At 38.3% G+C, this 20,822-nt stretch overlaps 1 protein-coding gene across 7 annotated transcripts in view; it reads right to left on the bottom strand.

Annotated features, from left to right (window-relative positions):
- Window positions 1–20,822, bottom strand: part of MAP2K4 (mitogen-activated protein kinase kinase 4) — a 59,100-nt gene extending 38,278 nt beyond the window's left edge. For 2 of the 7 annotated variants that reach the window (XM_063292713.1, XM_063292710.1), the window contains exons 1-3: window positions 20,461–20,822; window positions 10,211–10,243; window positions 852–951 (exon numbers count right to left, since the gene is read on the bottom strand). In XM_063292713.1, coding sequence (XP_063148783.1) covers window positions 852–951; window positions 10,211–10,243; window positions 20,461–20,542 — 215 coding nt within the window. In that variant the 5' untranslated portion in view covers window positions 20,543–20,822. Of the gene's footprint in view, window positions 1–851; window positions 952–8,429; window positions 8,449–10,210; window positions 10,244–19,546; window positions 19,706–20,460 lie in introns of those variants that run through there. The other 5 variants (XM_063292714.1, XM_063292711.1, XM_063292712.1 and 2 more) reach the window with 4 other exon arrangements.

Consider the following 20,822-nt stretch of genomic DNA (forward strand, 5'->3'; position numbering starts at 1 on the left):
CTTCCCATACCCCTCAGTTATTACTTAAACAGTAATTGTAATGTTATTACTTGAACAGATGTAGAGCTGAAACAAGGCAGAACAATAAAATTGTGGGAAATGGAAAACTCTGGACTACTGGGGGGGAAAAAAGCACCAATACATTCAGCAAACCAGAAGCATTTCATATTGCGCAAATGGCAACATTGTCCAAAAGAAATACAAACACCTGAGGGAATTAAGACATAGAAAGGTTCTTAGGAACTTCAGCAATTAAACTTCTGAATTCTTAAAGGGAAAGGTAAAAAGTTCTATATTTTACTACATTTGCAGCCTGAGGAAACATACCAGGTTTCAAGGTATGTTCTGCTGTATTGAATGTCCAATTGTTACGTACGTCTGTCAACATTACTTACACACATAAGACTATCCTGGATGCTATTTCTGAAAACTGAATCAATCTAGTAATTCCTGGAAATCTGTATTTTATCAGGTTTTTTTTTTAAAGAAAAAAAAATTCTTTTAGGAAAGAAATGCCTCAGCTGTATCTTTCGTAAATATATGCAGAAAGTAAGAATTTAACTAACTTGAGAAGCAGAAGCATCAATCAGTTTACTCAGTGAATGAAATCAATCATATGGGAATATTTCAGTGAAAAATAACATGGCTTCTTATGTACATTCAAAAATGATAGTTTGAATTTAAGTAAGGGTAAAGCAATATATTCCTCTTCTAATTTCTCAAAATACATGTGAAAACGTTAGGTAGACAGAAGATCGTACATCTCAGTCCAAATCAATGTTTTTGTGATTTGAATTCAGTAGACATGAGACAATAGTTCTAGCTTGTGGAACTTCTGACTTTATACTCACATGTGTGGATTCTGAAAAGGAACTCCGGGGTTCAAAGTAAATCGTGCTGTGGATTTGAAAGGTGGATTTGCAAAATTCAGCTTCAGTGCTCTGCGCTTACCTGAGAAATAAACACAAACTCTGGTCGGGAAGAGAACACAGATTACTATATTAAGAACACTAGAATAAAACAGAAACTATAATAAGCTCTTCCTTGCAACATTTCACATTAGCATTGAACAATTTTTATGATAGCACTCACAAAATCAGTAAGGTTCTCACATTTAGCACCAAATAAAGCTGCTCAAAAAGTATGCATCTGATAAACAACTTGATTGCTCCAGAGTTATCTTTCATTGGTGTAATAATTATACTACATTATTTTTATGAGTTAACAGTAAAGGTTTTCAATTTATTAGTATTTTCAATAATATGATTATACAGTATCAACTATATATAAAACCCAACACTAGCTGCCTGAAATTATGAGATGTAGGGTGCAGAACATATATGAGAGTAAATTAAAAAGTAGGGGGGTTCACAAGTGATTTACAAATATCTCAGGCAGTCAATCACAAAATCTGGCTGAGATTTCTTGCAAAACAGGAGAAAATTCTGTTGTTACTCCCTGATGGGGAGCATGGGATTCAGAAAACAGGAAAAAGTGTGTCAGTCTCTTAGTTATATAAATACTTAGTGTTACAGGTGAATATACATAATAAACCATAATTTGTTTAATCACAGTTTACTGAATAACCACAATTTGCTGGTTTTATATAAAATGCCTAGGCCAGAAGCTATGGTTTACAAACCACAATATCTCAAGCTCAAATTAAATAAATTTAGTGTTTTGTGGGAATTAGACCAATGCCTGTAAGAACTGACAGAACAAATGTTGTTGTTCCCATGGCCTATTAATATAGGAGATATAAAATTACAGAGCATAATAAAAAAACACCCATATTTCTGACTTTAAAATTATGTACTGCTCTTGTGTGAATCTTTTGTTGGGGAACATTATAAAGTGATCAAAGCACTCTTCTGAATCTGCTAATAAAAGGATTGAACCACCACATCCTCAAAGCCAAATGTGGCCACCTCAACAACTTCCCCATCTTGTCTGTGCATATGTGTGGATGTGCAAAAGATGCAAAACTTCCACTGGAATTGCTGCTGAAATGGAGAAGCCTTTACAACAGCTGCAAAGAATTTAGTGCCATAACACTTTAATCAGCGTGTTTGAACATGAACTCTGGTCAAAAATGTCTCAATATGGTTCATACAAAACATAATTCATGGCATAGTAATATCTATTATGAGCAGCTGTCAATTATGTATGGATTTGCTAAGCTTAAGAAAGATACGTGCTCTTAGAGTTAAATCTACTGTGACGTTAAATATGCACATGAAACACTTTATTGCCATGTACTCTTCAATGTTTCACTCATATTTAGTGATTTGCCATTTCTATTTGAAAGAGGGAGGAGAGGAGAAGAGACTAAAGTCAAAGGAGATAAAAGTCAATTAGGCTGATGAAAATAGAGTTTGCTAGCTTTTGGGAAACACAATTAAAAAAAAAAAATCCTCCCTGCCTGGCTGCCATTCCTAGCAAGTGCAAATAGTTTTCATTTGCCCCCAAAGGCCACAGTGCACTTCACAGCCTTCAATTTCTACATCCTGAAGCTCATGTGTGTGTCGATTAGTGATGCGACTCTATCAACAAAGCATACGTTTTAGAATAAATTCATATTTTACTGCCTTACTATCTTGTTGCACATTCACTATATATTATGTAACAGTTAAAACAAACATTTGATTTCCAGCTTTGAAAAACATAAAGATTTATGACTTATCACATAGCCTTATTATTTGAACTCTATTATATCTCCCCAGCAAATAAAAAACAACTGCAGGAATTCATGGCAAAAAAAATACACATTTAAAAAGAGAGAATGGTGTTAGCTATTGTTTGGAGACCCAAATAACACTTTAGAGGGGCAAATCAGGGTAATAACCGTATGAAAATAAAGTTAATTAGGCTGCTGAAAATAGAGTTTGCTAGCTTTTACCAACACCCAAATGTCATGAAACTAGACAAAAGTAGATTTAGCTTAAATATAGGAGGAACTTCCTGACAGTAAGAGCTGTGAACCAGTGGAACAGACTGCCTCATGAAGTGGTATATTCCCCTTCACTGGAGATCTTTAGACCGAGAAGCTAAATGGTCATCTGTCCAAAATGCTTTAGCAAATCCTTCACTGAATAGGGGATCAGTCTAGATTACCTCTGGCATCTTTTCCCATTCTATAACACTATGTAACAGTGCCAAAATATTATATATATTAGGACTTGCAGCATTTCAAATTCAAGCTCCCAGAATACAAAGAAGCACAAATGTACGCCCTGTCTACAATATCTTAAAGCTGCCCTCCACAACTGCCATATAATTCCAGGAAAACACAAAGCTGCTTTAAGATAGTGCAGACAGTACTACATTTACTCTCTCATATCCTGCAAGGACCTTCTGGAGCTTGAGCTTCTGGCTCAGACCTAATACATATTCACAAAAAAAGGAGTAGGGGCCTATTCTGATGTCTACAGAACTCAATTAACCCAGATACACTGGCAGAAGCTAAGTTGTACAAATTCTGAAAAGCCTACCTACAAATTCATAAAAGTTGTATTTCTGTTGCTGTTCCTGGTATGAAAACTTAAAGCAAAAACAAAAACTACCAATTTTCTTTTTAAAACTACATTTAGATATATGCAATAGTAGGGACATTAAATAAATTACTGTATTTTAGATTGAGATGCAAAAAACTTTTTTTTTCCTGGGAAAAAATTGACAGTTCTATCTTCCTCAGAAACTACAATTGTCCCCTTACAGACTCTATGTTTAATAATACCCTAAGAAAATAATTATATCCTGTTCAAAGAAAACTACAGTGGACTCTCAGTTAACCGGCACCCATGGGGATTCGTAGATGCTGGATAAATATAGTTTCTGGTTGCTTGAGAGTTACTATTAAATTTTTATTTAAAGTATTATTTCTTCAATTTCTTTGCCGGTTGCTTGAGAGTTCTGGCTGCTTGAGTTCCGGTCAACTGAGAGTCTACTGTAATCAAATCTGAAGGCCTTGTTACCAAATACTTATTGGTAACTTAATCCAAATTAAAAATGTGTATTGTATTGCTTCTTGCATTTCCAATTTAGCTTTGAATTCTTAGAGGTTTCATAAGATGCTATTTAGACACATAGTGGTGTTTAAAAGTTTGTGAACCCTTTTGAATTTTCAGTATTTCTGCATAAATGTAACCTAAAATGTGATCTGTTCTCCACACAAGTCCAAATACTAGATAAAGAGAACCCAAAACTAGATAGAGAACCCAGTTAAACAAATAAAAAAAACATTATACTTGTTTATTTATTTATTTATTTATGGAGGAAAATGATCCAAAGCTACATATTTGTGTGTGGCAAAAATATGTGAACTTTTGCTTCAGTAACTGGTGTGCTCACCTTGGGCAGCAGTAACTGCAACTAAACATATCCAATAACTGTTGATCAATCCTGCACATCAGCTTGGAGGAATTTTAACTTATTCCTTCTTACAGAATAACTTCAACTCAGGGATGTTGGCAGGCTTCCTTGAACGAACTGCCTACTTCAGGTCCTTCCACAACATTTCTATAGGATTGTCAGGACTTTGACATGGCCATTCTAAAACATTAACTTTTCTTCTGCTTTAACTATTCTTTGGTCATACAACTTGCATGTTTTGAGTCTTGCTGCATAACCCAGTTTTTCTTGAGCTTCAGTTCATAGACAGATACCCTGACATCTTCCTATAGAATTTGCTGATGAAATTCAGAATTCATATTTCCATCAATGATTGCAAGCCGTTCTGGTCCCGGGGGAAGCAAAGCAGGCCCAAATCATGATACTGCCACCATCACGTTTCACAGATGGGATAAGGTTCTTGTGCTGGAATACAGTGTTTGCCTTTTGCCAAACATGACACTTTCATTCCAGCCAAAAAAATTGTATTTTGGCCTCATCTGTCCACAGAACTTTCTTCCAATAGCCTTCTGGCTTATCCACATGGTCTTTCGCAAACTGCAGATGGGCAGCAATGTTCTTCTTGGAGAGTAGTGGCTTTCTCCTTGCAGCCCTGCCACACACAGCACTGTTGTTCAGTGTTCTCCTGATGGTGATCTCAGGAACACTGACATTCACCAATGCAAGAGAAGCCTTTAGTTCCTTAGACATTACCCTGGGGTTCTTTGTGACCTCCCGGAGTATTACATGACTTGCTTTTGGTGTGATGTTGGTTGATTGACCACTCCTGGGTAGCAGTGGTGTTGAATCGCCTCCATTTGTACATGATCTGCCTGACAGTGGACTGGTGGAGTCCAAACTCTTTGAAAATAGTTTTGTGACCTTTTCCAGCCTGGTGAGCATCAACAATTGTTTTTCAGAGGTCCTCAGAAATCTCCTTTGTTCATGACACACTTCCACATACCTGTGTTGTGAAGATTAGACTTTGAGAATGAATAGCCAGAATTCTGTTCTTTAAACAAAGCAGGACCTCCCACACTCCTACCCAATTATCATCCCATTGATTGAAACCCCTGACTCTAATTTCCCCTTCAAATGAACTGATAATCCTAGAGATTCACATACTTTTGCCACACACAAATATGTAATTTTGGATGATTTTCCTCATTAAATAAATGAACAAGTATAATGTTTTGACTCATTTCTTTAACTGGGTTCTCTTTATCTAGTTTTAGGACTTCTGTGGAGAACTGATCAAATTTTAGGTCATATTTATGCAGAAATATTGAAACTTCAAAGGGGTTCAGAAACTTTTAAGCATCACTGTACATTTTATTGCATTGGTCCTTAGAAAATCCTCTGAAGATAAATCTTCTGAGCCAGAACAAGGATAGATCCTAACTGGGAACATGCTGCAGGTGCAAATAACACTATCTCCTCCTTTACAGGAGAACCAAGAAGTAATGCATAAAACAGTAACACAACTGGAAGAACAGTAACAAATGGAGCCAAGAGGCAGAATAAAAGGAAGATAACATAAATCTTGCAGGCCTGACTTATACTGGTGAATTGGGGGAGAAAGCCAAGGTATATTACATTTCAGAAGAAACCTCTACCAGGAAATCCTTCAGAGTCGGGTGAGTGACTGACTAGCTGGTGTCTGACAGAACAAAGGAAGGAATGAGCAGACTAGCATTCCCTGATGTGGTTAAATTTTTGCTTTACTGCTCTTCATTTCCCTTTTCCTCTTGCCCTAGGCTCATGTGACATAACAGAACTAGGACAGGGAACATGGTCTATGTGTTATATAACTCTAAATAAAACTCTTCCTCACAATCCTTCCCTTTTTTTGTAATAAAGGCTGACTTTGGGCCTGCTAGCACACAAAAACTGTAACAAACTACAAAAAGACTGTGTTTGGGGTTAATAATGCACATATCTGTGTGTGAATGCATAGAAGCAACTTTTTTATTCATTCAATCATGTCCGATTCTTGGAGACTGCCTGGATAATTCCCAGCAGTTTTCTTGGCAAGATTTTTGGAAGTGGTTTGCCATTGCCTTCTTCCTAGGGCTGAGAGAGCGCGACTGACCAAAGGTCACCCAGCTGGCCTCGTGCCTAAGGCAGGACTAGACCAAACTGGCTCTCAGAGAAGCATAATCTCCATCAAAAAATAATCTGGAAAAGAAGACAAATCCTTTCCATGCTTAAGCTGACATTTTTAAGACTATAACAGAAGAAACTGAAAAATTCTATTTTAATAAGCAGGATGGTCAGAGCAAGGCTGCTACTTAAAATATTTTTTCCAGTGCACCATCAAATGTCCTCCAACCATATAAATTTGTTAAATAAATAAATACTGCTATCTTGAGTTTTTATCTTTTTTGTTCTTCTGTTTTTACTTACAGGTAGTCCTTAACTTATGATCACAACTGGGACCGCAATTTCCCTTGTAAGTCGCTGCAGTTGTAAGTCAAGTCACATGACAGGACCCGATTTTATGACTATTTTTGTGGCAGCCGTTAAGCAAATCACGGGTTGTTAAGCAAATCACTGTGGTCATTAAGTGAATTTAGCTTCTCTGATGGGTGTTTTTTTGCCAGAAAACAGCAATAATCATCAAAAAACACGATCACGTGACCACAGGATGCTGCAGCTGGTTGTAAATGCAAGCCAGTTGCCAAGCGCCTAAAATGCAACTATGTGACCGTGGGGGGTTGTTGTGATGTTTTGCCATGCTCAGAAGTGCTTTACAGGCTGTAAAGCACCCATTCTGAGGCTGTCGTAATTTCGAACCATCGTTAAACAAATGGTCATAATTCGAGGACTACCTGTATTTTATGATGTTATTTGTTTTTATGTATTGTACACCATGTTTTGTGAGATGGACGGTTATATAAATTTGTTAAATATGTAAAATAAACAAACTTGGGGAAATGGTTGTACATCCTGTCCCCTTCCCCAAATGAAAAACTGATAAAATTTCATAGTCTTCCATCACTTGCATTTTTTGAGGTTAACTTTGACTGTGAAATGGTTACACAATTTTGATCTTCTCTTTGCAGCTCCCAGAAAAAAAAATATCACAAAGACTAACCATATTTAAATGGAATGTTGTTCCATTTAATCAGTTTAGCCAAATTTCTAAAGGTGTTTGGGAATGGGATATATATTCCATACACTATGGAATATGTTATTGCATAAATAGAATAAATTGCAAATACAAAAGTACAGAAAGCTGTAAGATACCACCAAACACTACCACATGGCCAGATAGACCACACAAAATTGATGAGCTTTCTTAACTAAGCATATAATATGCAAAAGCTGTTGCTATGTAGATTACATTTTCAAATATAATTTGCACAGCAGCTCAAATTATTTAGTCTTCATTAATTCCTTCTGGTAAAACAATAATGCTATTGCTAACTTCATTTTCAATGTCTTACTCCTAAAAGTAGGACACCTGTATGACTCAGACTGGCAACTGTGGAAAAAAAACTATGGTGGTATAAAATCAAACATTATGGCAACATAGAACATAATTTTAATGTAATTTTTATCTGGCTATGTTTTAATGCTATTTATTGTAAACCACCCAGAGTCCCCCATTGGGGGAGATGGGCGGTGATATAAATTTAATAAATAAATAAATAATAACCAGAAAATAAAAAGGGACATTAAAGCTGAAAGTCTCATTTTATACAAACATCTTATTGGAAGGAGCTACAACTTAATACTAAAACTCAATGTTTCTAACACAGATGATAATCAAGAACGTGGAAGAACAGAGGAACTCACATCAGGTGAAACGGAGGAAAGGTGTCTTTAAACATTTGCTTCTATTTTTTACCCAATCTGGATCCTACAGCTGCTACTTGTACCACAAATTGCAGCCAAGTCCTTTCGTCCCTTTCTCCCTATCTATACAAAGACTGTAGCAGAAGCAATGGGTCAACAATTCTCCATACCATGGGACCAGTCTCAATCTTGGACCCATGTGGTTCCTATTTACTTTAAAGAAACATTCAGACAATTACCAGCTACATTAGTTATGTCTTCCACATAACTTTTCTAAGAACTAGCGTTTGTCATCCATGTAGATATCAAAGTCTGCAAGAAGCACAAGAGAAAAACAGCATTCCAGAGAACAGTGGATGTCTTGTTGGGACAGAGAAAACATAAGACCCCAAAAACATTATGCAAATTCTCTCAACACTTTACTTGAGTCTTTGTACTTTCTTTTGCAGTGGCATCATTTCTGTATCCTGCATCTCAAACTGATTACAAAATACGATTTCCCATAGTAAGCCTAGTATGATCATGAGTAATAATCTAATTTACTAATTTAAGGATGCTTTAGTCTTTGTACTTCTTGCCTGTAATCTGCCAACAAGAGATCTTCTTCAAAAATCTCAGAGATAAAATTCTGTCACAAATTACAGAACAACCACAATCATTGCAGAAGCATTTATCACTTCTAACTTAAATAGGCATATTTATTAGCTTCTAAATAAATAAATAAATTTGAATTAAATGCAGAATGAATATGTTTAAATGTTTACCCAACAGAGAAAAAATTGCTAGCAATGCTACGTTGTGTTCTTCAACAGAGCTCCCACTACAGCATGGCAGGCAATTATAAAGATATAATGTACATAGCAATTAAAAATGAAAGCCATGAAAGAATGAAACAATGAAAAAATTGTGCAGAGCTTCCATTAATCATCCAAACACAATCTGATAATGACTGATTAAAATGTCTAAGCTTCACAGACATTTCAGACTCACAGCATGTACTCAATGTTTTCACATCATTCTGAGGGCAGATAAAAAGCAGTATCTGATAAACTTTTGTGTCTTCAGGCATTTTTTTAAAAATTGGGAGATTATATTTGTATTCAAGGACAGTGCAGATGAGCATGGTAGATCCTTTTATTGTTGGCTTATACACATAAATAGCAAATGTTCATACTGGAAACCCTCCTCTCTACACAAACAAGAGCCCTTGGAATGCAACAACTTCTATCACGTGGAGAGTTTTCATGAACAGAGGAAACTGTCCTCTACAGTTATTTGTTCTCTACAAATGATGGGTGATGTGAAAGGGAAAACTTGAGTGTGCTTGTTTTCACCATTTTTTGCAACAGTTAAAGAGGTTTAAGATAAAACCTTAACTGAGAAAAGAGAGCCATGGCTTAATGGTATAGGACATATTCTTTGGATGCTTGAAGTCCAAGGTTCATGCCCAGCATTTCCAGTCAAAGAATCTCCTGTAGCAGCAGTGGGAAACAGCATCTTATGATATCCTGGTAAGTTGCTGGTCAATATCCCAGTCATTATTAAACTGTTAATCTAACCATATACTGTATGACAGTTCATGTGTAGCTTGATATCTGAAGGGGGAGCCCTAAGGTGCCGAATGTCAGACCCCTACTGAAATAATCATTTCAGTATTTAAGTAAAGTTTCCCTAAGTCTAGATATCTAAGTCTAGATATCTAGATACCATGTGAAAACATTATATGTGAAAACATATACATTACATAGAATTCAAATACATTTTATTTGGTCAAAGACAAAAGTCCTATACTGATTTTAAGTTATTTACTGTGGGAACAACTATCATTATTATCCAAGATAAATAAGATACATTAAAGTATTACGAAATAGAATCTGATTTTGGAAAATGAAAAATGGAAGCCCTGCCCATGTATTAATGCATGGCCAGTTAGTTAGATCAACAGTGGACACATTCCCAATACCAAGAATGATTTAAAAATAAATTAAAACAGCAGAATACTATAAAACATGTAGCTTACTTTGTGCTTTTTCACAGAAGTTTATCTGAAAGCCTAAAGCAAAAAAGATAAGTTCTAGTTCATTTACTGGAAATTACAGATGTTCATAACCTTTAAAATCACATTTAATATTCATTGAAAAAAAAACCCGATACCAAATAAAAGGTTTAACATAGGTAAAATAACCGCCCAGAGTCCCCCAATGGGAGGAGATGGGCGGGGACAAATTGGATAGATAGATAGATAGATAGACAGATAGACAGATAGATAAAATAACATCTGAATTGCAAAGAGGGAATTCCAATAATCTGTTTTCTTGTCAATATCAAGTGCAATCTCCCTTGGGGTACTCCCCTCCAACTATAATGAGAATATAATTTTCAGAATGGCAATGCAGGCTCCAAATTCTGGAAGCTGAAGTTCCAGAGAATCTGGAGGGTCTTAGCTGAGGGAAAGCTTATCTATTATCTTTTTAAAAAAATCTGTTGTACTATTCTGTCCAAAAGTTTTGTAAAGTATCAGATGAACATCCAGATCAGATCACTGAGAAAGGTTACATATTAGTTTATTGTTAACTTAAAAACAGAAGGTTAAAAATAAATAGCTAGTAAGATTTCCATATGATGACTTCTTCTTTGGCAACATTCCTGAAATTTATAAATACAATTTTGAAAATAGTTACATTATGGAGAGTTCTCTTCGGCAGGCTAAATTTTTATTGTAAAGCATGGGTGGGAAACATTTTTTGACTTAATGGCTGAACTCAGACTGAAAAGGCCAATAATCATAGAGTGCTTTGAGTGTGGAAGCCAGATTACATGCTGGTAGATAGTAAGGTTTCCAATTTAAAAACCCAGAAAAAGTGATCAGCACAGTAGCAGCTGCCACATCCCTCTCTCTACAAAGGAAGTAGAGATACCCTCTTTTTCTCCCTGTTATTAACAAGAGCAAATCTTAGAAGCAGTAAAGTTGGGCCAATGTGATATGAGTGGCAAATCAATGCAGCAGATCATTGGCAGACAGCAGCAGAATGCAAAATGTGGGTGACAACAGGAGTCACCAAGGGCAGTGGCAAGAGGCAAGCTGTGGATATGAGCAGCAAATTGGGGGGGGGGGGGAAGATTCCTCAAAGTTGTGGAGAGAAACAGGCCTGAAGTTAGAAGTTGGCTTGAATAGAGAAGATGTAGAAATTGCTACCAATATGCAACTCAGATTATCCTCCAGTGCTTTAATGGATAGGGACTGCTGTTTCTACATTAAAAAGTACAGTTCTCTGCTATCAGATAGCTAGTTCTATAATTCATATAACCAGAATTATACTTTGCATAAATACCAATACTGTTTCTTCAACTTGTATGAAATCAGGCAGATGTTGCTTTTGCCTTGTTTGGTTATTATACAAAACTGCTTTATGTCATTTTTGCTAATTTAAAGAATGATTAGCTTTCCTTGAGGTACTGAAATTTCTCTTAAGCATGCTCTGCGTATTTTTAAGGCTACCTTCCCAGGTATTTTAAATCTCAGGCCTATGAATATTATACCCAATACCAATCTCTATGCTTGTCAAAGAACTGGCACTACTGCATTCACAAAACACATTATGACATGTTCAAATGTCTCTTAAAGTAATGTATGTATGTATGTTAGATTTCTATCCCACCTTTCCTTCAGTAGTTCAAGGCATAAAACATAGCACATTGTAATAGCCACTGTTTTGCCATTTTAGGGTTAAGAATTAAAGTTATAATAATCTGGCAACCTACAGAAATCCAAGGTATTTCAATGACAAATTCCATTCTAATTCTCAGTCTACTGTAATATCCAGAGGCAAGTAGTCATCTGAGAGGACACTTTTCCACTAGATACAGATAATGAGAATTTATAGTAGCCTTCTCTGATGACCTCAACTACCATCACTTAATAAAATGTGGACTACTAGCTTGGAAACAGCATCTTGTTTCAAACCAGGACAATCAGATGATCCTACAAAATTCAGAAGCAATGCATTAATATAACAGTGATAGGTACAAAGCCTTTAATCATGGAAGTCTGTTTAGCTATGGACTAATCTGTCTTTATTATTGAATATGATTTCAGTTCATACTTAATAAATGGAATAAATACATTCAAACACTACTGATAGCTTCTAAAACAGTAACAGCTCAGAGTTTTAGCATCACAAATAGGATTGGGTGCCTCAAAACGGTATCATTTTTCTGTTTTAAAACTGTAAAGGGACCATATACCTACTGTTACTGGCATCTGACAAATTAAAGGTTTCAGTTAGCCTTTCTATCATATGCCACAGCGAAGGCTTCAATCTGAAGGGAAATTTGCACCACGATAAACTCCTTACAAATAAAATGAATATATATTTTAATTCATCTCAACCAATAGCAAGAATAAGACCACCACTTGATATTTGACAATGTGCGTTCCTGTGTATGCACAACCTGAAAATTCTATGAAAATTCACAGATGCAGATAAAATATACTACCTATGTTATCACATGAAATATAATTAATATTAACAGAAAAACCTTGCTCTCAACAGTTATGAAAATTCTGCTTCACAATGGGTCTCCATAATTAGTCCTCTAAAGAACTTTATGCAAATGCCCAGTTGCAAGTAGAAAACAAGGGATCTGGAACTATAAGCAAATCAAAAGGAAATAATCTTCTCAAGTATATGACCACCAGTTGGAAACATACCGAAGTCACTCATATTTAGTATGATTTTTTTGAAAATTTGAAACATGAAAATCTATACTCCCTGAAGTTCAACCATGTTAAGGGAGAGAAAAAGACCACCAATGATGAAACTGAAATAATATGCACAGAAGAGGGAAGAGCACCAGGGGAGGGGGGGGGGAGAGAGAGAGAGAGAAATATAGCTGTAAGTAAAAGAACACAAAGACAATCAGAATAGTCTCATTACAAAGCAGCAGAAACTCTATAATTACAATAAGCTGAATAGATTCAGGGGCATGCCATGAACATAGTGATCTTTGATCTTAGCAAAACATTTGATAAAGTCTCTCATTTATTCATAAAATGGTACAACATGATCCAGATGATACAACTGAGATGGATTCATAATTGGCTGAATGTCCACTGCTAGAGAGGACTGATAGATAGTTTCACAGCCATATGGAGAGTAGCATCAAATGGAAAGGCAGAGCTCTATCCTGAGCCCAGCGCTGTTCAGCATGTTCATTAAACACCTAGATTGAGGGGCTGAGCGGATGATTATAAAATATAGGCTTGGAGGATAGGCTAAAACAAACAAGGTGATAGTTAACAAGGAAAAATATAAAATCCTGTATCTGGGGAGAAAATATTGGAGGGGGGAGACCTGGCTTGTAAGTAGTTCATGTGAAAAGGATCTCTCTGTTCTAGTATGTCACAAGTTGAATGTGAGCAAACAGTGTGATGCAGCTGCTAAAAAGCTAAATGCTATTTTGGGATGTATTAACAGAAGCACAGATTCCAGATCACAGCAAGTAACTGTCCAACTCTACTCTTGTAACACTGAAAGGCACCCTCAGGGTTGATCCAGCCACTCCCTTCAGGCATTTCGCTTCTGAGGGGTCAACAGTAACTGGAAAATTAGGTCCCTTTGCTGCTGCTGCCGCCACCACCCCTTCAGCGTAACCACTTTTTCCCTTCCACATCAGACCTCTGGGGGAACGAGGGGAGGACTCTAGTGGAAATCCTTATCCTGCCCTGGGTCTGGCTGAACTATGCGAAGGAAAACCAACACAACTTTGGAAGTCTATAGCTCAGCCAAGCTGAACCAGGTGCTAGTCAGCCCCAGGATGGAAACAAAAATCAACTTTATTAGAGGTGCCAAAAGAACATAAGGTTCCACACACACAACACAGTTAAAAACAGATAAAATACTGAAAAACCCTAAGGTAATTCTAGCTACAGCCAAACAACTCAATTTCCTGCAACCCCTTCCTCCATCCAACTCAAAAAAGCACCAAACCTTCTTCCTGCCCAAACCTGACAAAAACCCCTTCTTCTCCTTTATTGGATCTCAGGGGCCAGGTGACTATCCTGGGCACGTAAGTCTGGTTTGTTATTTAAAAGGCCAGCTGCTGCCCACTATAGCTAAAAAAGGCTGCAGGCTACAAAGAAGGCAAGGGGACTGGAAATTAAGTTCTATGAGAAAAGATTAAAGGACGTCAGTACATTTAGCCTGGAGAAGAAAAGAGGGAAAGCATGATAGCAGTCTTTAGATATCTAATAAGGACTGTTATACAGAGGAAGGAGTGCACGTGTTCAGTTGCCCCAGAGGGCAAGACCAGAACCAATGGATTGAAACTACAGAGAAGGAGATGCAGGTTAGGTATTAGAAGAATTTCCTAACAGCTGTCAACCAGTGGACTATGTTGCCTTATGATGAGGTATGTCCTCCTTCACTCAAACTTCCACTTCTTGCATATGAAGCTTCAGATCTACAAGGAGCTATGCCAGACACTGACGACTAGGGCAGGATATTTACTCATGTTCAAATTTTACAACAGATGACAATAAACTGCATTTCTGCAAATAATTGTAACTTATATTTTAGTTATATTGAATTAAGGGATCATTCCTAGAAGAGATTAATGAGCACTTTGTTTTGCTTTAAATTACTTCTCATCTAGCACTGTGCAGAGATCCAGAGTCAAAGAGCAAAGTGCAATTTGGAGGCAGCACAGGTAAACCTGTTGCACCTGTTGGAAAACTCTTAGATCAGTTGTTTCTTTTCCTAGGCTTGCACAGCAGATGTGAGATCCCAGAAAAAGATGCCTTTGGTTTAAAGACAGGTGCTATGCTTATGCTGTCATGTACTCTGGATCATATTTTGCCCTTCCACTCTGGATTTATTTATAATTAAGATTTATAAAGCTGCCCAACTCCAAGGGATTCTAGGTGGTGTACAGCTAAAAACAATACAATGCCTAAAACAAACAAAAAGAGAACGTAACAGTAAGCATAGCAGAGACGAACTAAGAAACATACCCTAACCAAACAGACACTGCACATCAAATGGCCACATCATGAGCTATCCCAGAACTGAGGGGTGGAATCATGTTTTCAAAGATTGTTTAATGGCTTGCAGGGTCAGGGCAGTCCAAACCTGGGTGTGTGGGGGAGATGCTATTTCAAGGGGAAGATGCTGTGACAGTGAAGGTCTACCTCTTAAATCCCATCAGATGATATCAGTTAATGGAAGACTATGAAGCATTCCAGCTCTGTTGGATCTAATGATAGGAGAGCAGTGGCCATTAAATAGCCAGACCCTGTGCCATAAAGGGCTTAAGAGGTGATAACCAGCACCTGGAATTGCACTTAAACTGGCAACCAATGCAGTTCATGTAGCAGACATGCCCCATAACTGCTTGCACTACTACATTCTGGACCAGCTGTAGCTTTGAGTGGCTTTCAAGGGGAGCTCTATGTACAACATGTTGCAATACTCCACACACAAGATAACTAAGGCATGCATGACCGTGAGAAAGGAATCCTGGTAGAGGAAATAGAATAGTCGGTACACTAGATGACTCTATACAAAGCTGTCCTGGCCACAGCTGCCGCCAGATCTGTGTATCCAGAAAGACTCCCAAATTGTGCATCAGTTCTGCATGGGAAAGTGCCACCCCACCCAGAACTAAAGACAAAGCATCTCCATCCCCAGAAGATCCATGCACCAATTCTTGTCAGTGCTGAGTTTAAGCCTGTTCTTCCTCATCCCCAAACAGCTTCCAGGCACTGGGACAAGACCTCGACAGCATACCTTGGTCAACTGAATATCTTAAGTACAGGTTGATGGAAGACCTTACCAAGCTGCTTCATGTAGACGTTAAACAAGGGAGACTAGAGAATCAAATCCTGAGGCACTTTGGGCTGGACTTCTCCCTACCTATAAACACCAACTGGAACCAGTCACAGAGAAAGGAGAACCACCACAGCACCAACTTGGCCCTAAAAACCTTCCTTCATCTTCAACTATCAAACTCCATAGCCAGACCAGAGATACTATGATCAATGGTATCAAAAGTCACTAAGAGATCAAGAAGAACCAGTATGATGGTACCACCCCATCCTACTTCTATCAAAATTCACTGGCAAGCACAATCAATGCTGTCCCTGCACTGTGTCCCAGCCTGAAACTCAACTGAAATGGGTTCAGATAATCCACTTCTTCCAGGGCTCTCAGCAACCTTATCCAAAAAAGGGAAGGTTAGAGACTAGACAAAAATCATTTAGAGCTGTAGGGTCCAGCTATAGCTTCTTGAGAAGGGAGCACATCACCACTTCTTAAGGAGCTGGCACACTCACTACACAGCCCTACTCTTTTCCTTTGTGAGCAGTTAATCATTCTTGGTTCTCTCTGAAAGCTACCTAAGCTTATCTGGGGGTGGGGTGTTGTTCACCACTTGAATACAGGCAGGGAGGGAAAAGAAACATAATATTAAATCCTCTCCAAAAGAGGCAGTGACCAAGATAAGTCTATACTTGTTAAAGTAGAATGATGATTTAGCAAGTGGGAGATCAGCAGAATGGCTTTTGACCTTGAACCACAATTTATGACTTACATCCAAGGATCTGTAAGAGCTACCAAGCATTCAGGCTTCCTTACTCACTTGGGTGATTAATATACAACCTGTGTTCAACTGTATGTCACCTATCACTGAAATAAATGGGAGAAGCACTTTTGTACATCTGTGAGCTGGTATAGTTACTGAAGCACCAAAAATCTGACATATGATTCAGAGACTAAACATATAACTCACCTCTTAACATTTGGTCAAACAAATCTAGAATGTTAGTGTAAAACAGTTTTCATAAACTTATGCAGATAATGAAACCATGTGATTCCTATATTAAGAACTACATAAACTTGCATTTTCTACTCAAGCTTACCATTCCATTATATGATTATCTAAATTATACAGTTCCATAATTTAATTATGCATATTTTAACATAATTTAAAAAACGAGTCAGTGTATCAATACGTTTTAGAAGGTATATAATTTTCAGTGAGAATACAGTTTCTCTTATAAAATAGCCAGGCCATACAAACAAAGCAGGAACAAGTCAATTATTTAAATAATGGTTGATACCTAATCAATTCATTCTATTGACCAATCAGTTCCTACCAACAGAATGGAAGGGGTGGAGTGTTCCTTCAACTTACAACTCAACTTGAGACCCTCTGGAGCAGACTGAAGAAAGGAACATGGCAGGCTTCTGGAAGAAGTAACACATGGAAAGTCGCGTTGCATGAAGCTGGATTTTCCCCAAACTTTTTAAAAATATTGGTTTAATGCAGTTTGTCTAGTTCTCATTAATCATAGTTGGCACCATTACATCCTTAGAGTTAAATGTCTTGTCTAAAAGATAAATCTAAGGCAGCAATATACAAGTATTTAAAAGTTAGTTTGGTTTTTTTCCTCAGGAGCAGCCAGCTAGGGCAGCCTGTCTTCGGTTAATTTATCTGAAGTTATACCGGACTAAAAGCTTCCAAGTTGTTGATCCAAATGTCTTTTTCAGAAAGATACAGAAACTGTTAAACTTCAGAGTGCCTTGCAATAAACTATTAGTTGCAATAAGCAGATTCTGAAAACAACTTTACACAAGATGTTTTCCGAACTTAATATATTATAAATGGAAAAGTCCTATCATTCAACACATGTTGTTTCCAACATCCAGAGGAAGTAATATTCTTTACTATGAGACAAAACATGGAAGTAACTAAAACATAAATGCTACAATGTAGTGGTTTTCTGGAACATGCACATGCTGAGAAATTAGCTCAAGTTAACTATTGGATTCTCAAAGTCCTTTTTCAACTATATAAGAAACAGAATATTCCCATTGTTCTCTTAATATCACAGAATGTGAGACTGGAAATAGGAATAACATTTTATAAGTAAGTAAAGAATCTTCACCCTGCTGTTTAAATCTACACACTAAGATTCTAAATTAAAAATACTGGGCAGGTAAGAAAGAGCTTAATAAAGGGAGTCTCTTACCATACAAGAGCTATGAAGAGATCTATTTGCTTGTTGATAATAAGCACTTCTAGAAATTAGACTGAGCTTGTCAACATTAGCTGTAAACTTTTTCCTGGCTACACATGGTAATCAGATATCATACTATACTTACATATGCTAATCAGAGGAGGCAACCTGTGGCACTCCAGATGTTACTGAATTACAACTCCCAGCATTCCTAGGAAGCACAGTCAATGTATTTACACTGTGACAAAAATTTTTGTGGGACAAAACCAGAACAAGAAACAAACTGCTTATCATGTAATTACTAAACATGAGTAAGACAAACCAGAATAAAAATTGATTAATGTACTGTATTCATGCCTACTCCATCTAGTACTTCAGAGATAAACTAATGTGCCAAAAACTGGATTTAAAAATATACAGTTTCTGAAATATTGCTACATATTTCTCCTTCAAATAGGTTTTGAATGCCTCCCTGACCTTAAATATATTACTTTGACTATTCTAACGTTTTAGCATAGTAGACTGCTTCAAACATAGCACTTCTGTATATCAAGCAGAATATAATAATCTTATCTGATATTTGCAAAGACATTTTAATGCATGTTTAATGCAAGGAAAAGTCAATCTCAGGTTTCTAGCATCTGATGAGCACTTTATACAATTAATTTAGTCAACTACTGGCTTGAACAATTTAACATAGTCTAACATATACCCTAATGGTAGCTGCTCTTCAAGGCTCACAGCCCTGTCATCAGAGATCCCTTGAACTAGAAATACTAGGTATTAAATCCAGGATCCTTATCATGCTTCACAAAACATAGCAGGCTTTTCACTGATTCCAAAGAAGCAATAGCAATATTAAAAAAACGTCCTGCCCGAAGTCTAGCAGTGTTCAGTTGGCCTGAAGGACAGAGCACCTTTTGCCTTTTCAATAGTACTAATCTAAACTCATATTTATTAAAGTAATATAATTGTATAGCCACGCTAACGTATTTCCAAATACTGAACTGACAAGGAAAAAATAGAGCATTAAGGAGCTCAATGTAGAATTTTTAGTTACGCAATATTTAAAATGTGCTTTCACCTCTGTATTTCAGAATGTTTTTCCTAATACAGATATCACAGTGAATCTCTCTCCAAACTTCTTTAAGTAGAAACAGTAGTGGTTCTGCTTATAACGAGAAATATATGATGATGGCAACCCCGTATTCGCTATATACAGATCCTGAAAAAGAGAGCACTCACATCTATATACGGTATAATTATAATCATCCTCTTCCTTTCCTATGAAGAGGAACACTCAGAACCTACTTCTATTGCATTTTTCATTTCACTTACCGAACCTACTATCTTCGAATTTCTGAAGGGCACACCTCACACCTTTATTCATTTCGCACTCTTAAAGCTACATCACCGCTTCCTCCATGACTCCATACAAACACGCTCAAGTGTTTAGCGAGCTTTATACATCTCACCGAAGACCTGCTGTAACCCTTTCCCGACCCTTTCCCTGACACACATCACACACACACACACAGCAACAAGCCCTCATAGCGATCGCTCCGTTTGTTCTGCCGTTGCATACACACCTCGTCTTCTGCATTAGATTCTAGTTCTCTCCAGTAATTAAGCTTCCCGAATTTACCTCGCGGGATGAGTTAAAAGCTCCATTTCCCACATTCCCGGAAATTACCCACCTATCCTCACACATCAGTTTGTTTCAGAGCAACGGAAGGTCCGATTTTCTGATGATCATCTGCTTTTGACTCCGAGTGTTTTTCAACGCATATTTATATGCACATTGCCCTCCCCTCCTCCAATATACACGTACTACTAGTTCGTTCATTCCCTCGTTCTCGTGGCCCATAAACTCATCTCGTCTTGCGTCTCTTTAACACTCTCTCCCGTTTCATCTTTCTGCATGCACACCACACCCCCTCCCCCCGAAATTCACACTCTGTAAAGCTTGGGGGGTCTTCCCGGGTTCGCCAGAGAACTCAGCCTCCACCGCCTCCTTCCCAGGACGCGCTTCTAGGCCTATCCTCCACAGAGGCCTGGTCCTCCTTTGCCCAGCTCTGGCGCTCCCTCCTGTCCCTACAGGCCGGCAGGCAGGCCGGCAGGCAAGCAAGCAAGCAGGCGAGCAAGCGAGCGTGCGGCTCGTCCAAGGCTAAGGCCGGGGGTGGAAGCGCGGCCTAGAGACTCTGGGTTGTCGCTCGGGGCCCGGTTGCCGCTCCCGAGGCGCGCTCCCTTACCCTGCATGCTGCTGACTGTCGTCTGCGCCGCCTGCGACCCGGGGCCGGAGCCAGAGCCGGGACCAGGGCTGGGAGCCGCCATTGTACAGCGCGCCAGACGCGAAGGGAGGGAGAGATGGACGGACGGCAGGAGGGAAGGAGGCTGCAATGCAGCAGAAGCAGCGCAGCGGACCGACCCCCTCCCCGTCCCGCGCGCCCGCCCCCGGCTCCTCGCGCGCTCCCGCCTGGGCCCCAGGCAGCTGGCGGGACACCCAGAGTCCCGACTCAGGACGACAGGCGCCAGCCTCCCGGGCCCTGACCGACCCAAACCGCGGCTACTCTCCTCTCCGCGCTGTTGGGGCTCCGCTTCCCTCCGTCGCTCC

This window comes from Candoia aspera, chromosome 2 (genome assembly GCF_035149785.1).
Source record: "Candoia aspera isolate rCanAsp1 chromosome 2, rCanAsp1.hap2, whole genome shotgun sequence".
Taxonomy (NCBI): Eukaryota; Metazoa; Chordata; class Lepidosauria; order Squamata; family Boidae; genus Candoia; species Candoia aspera.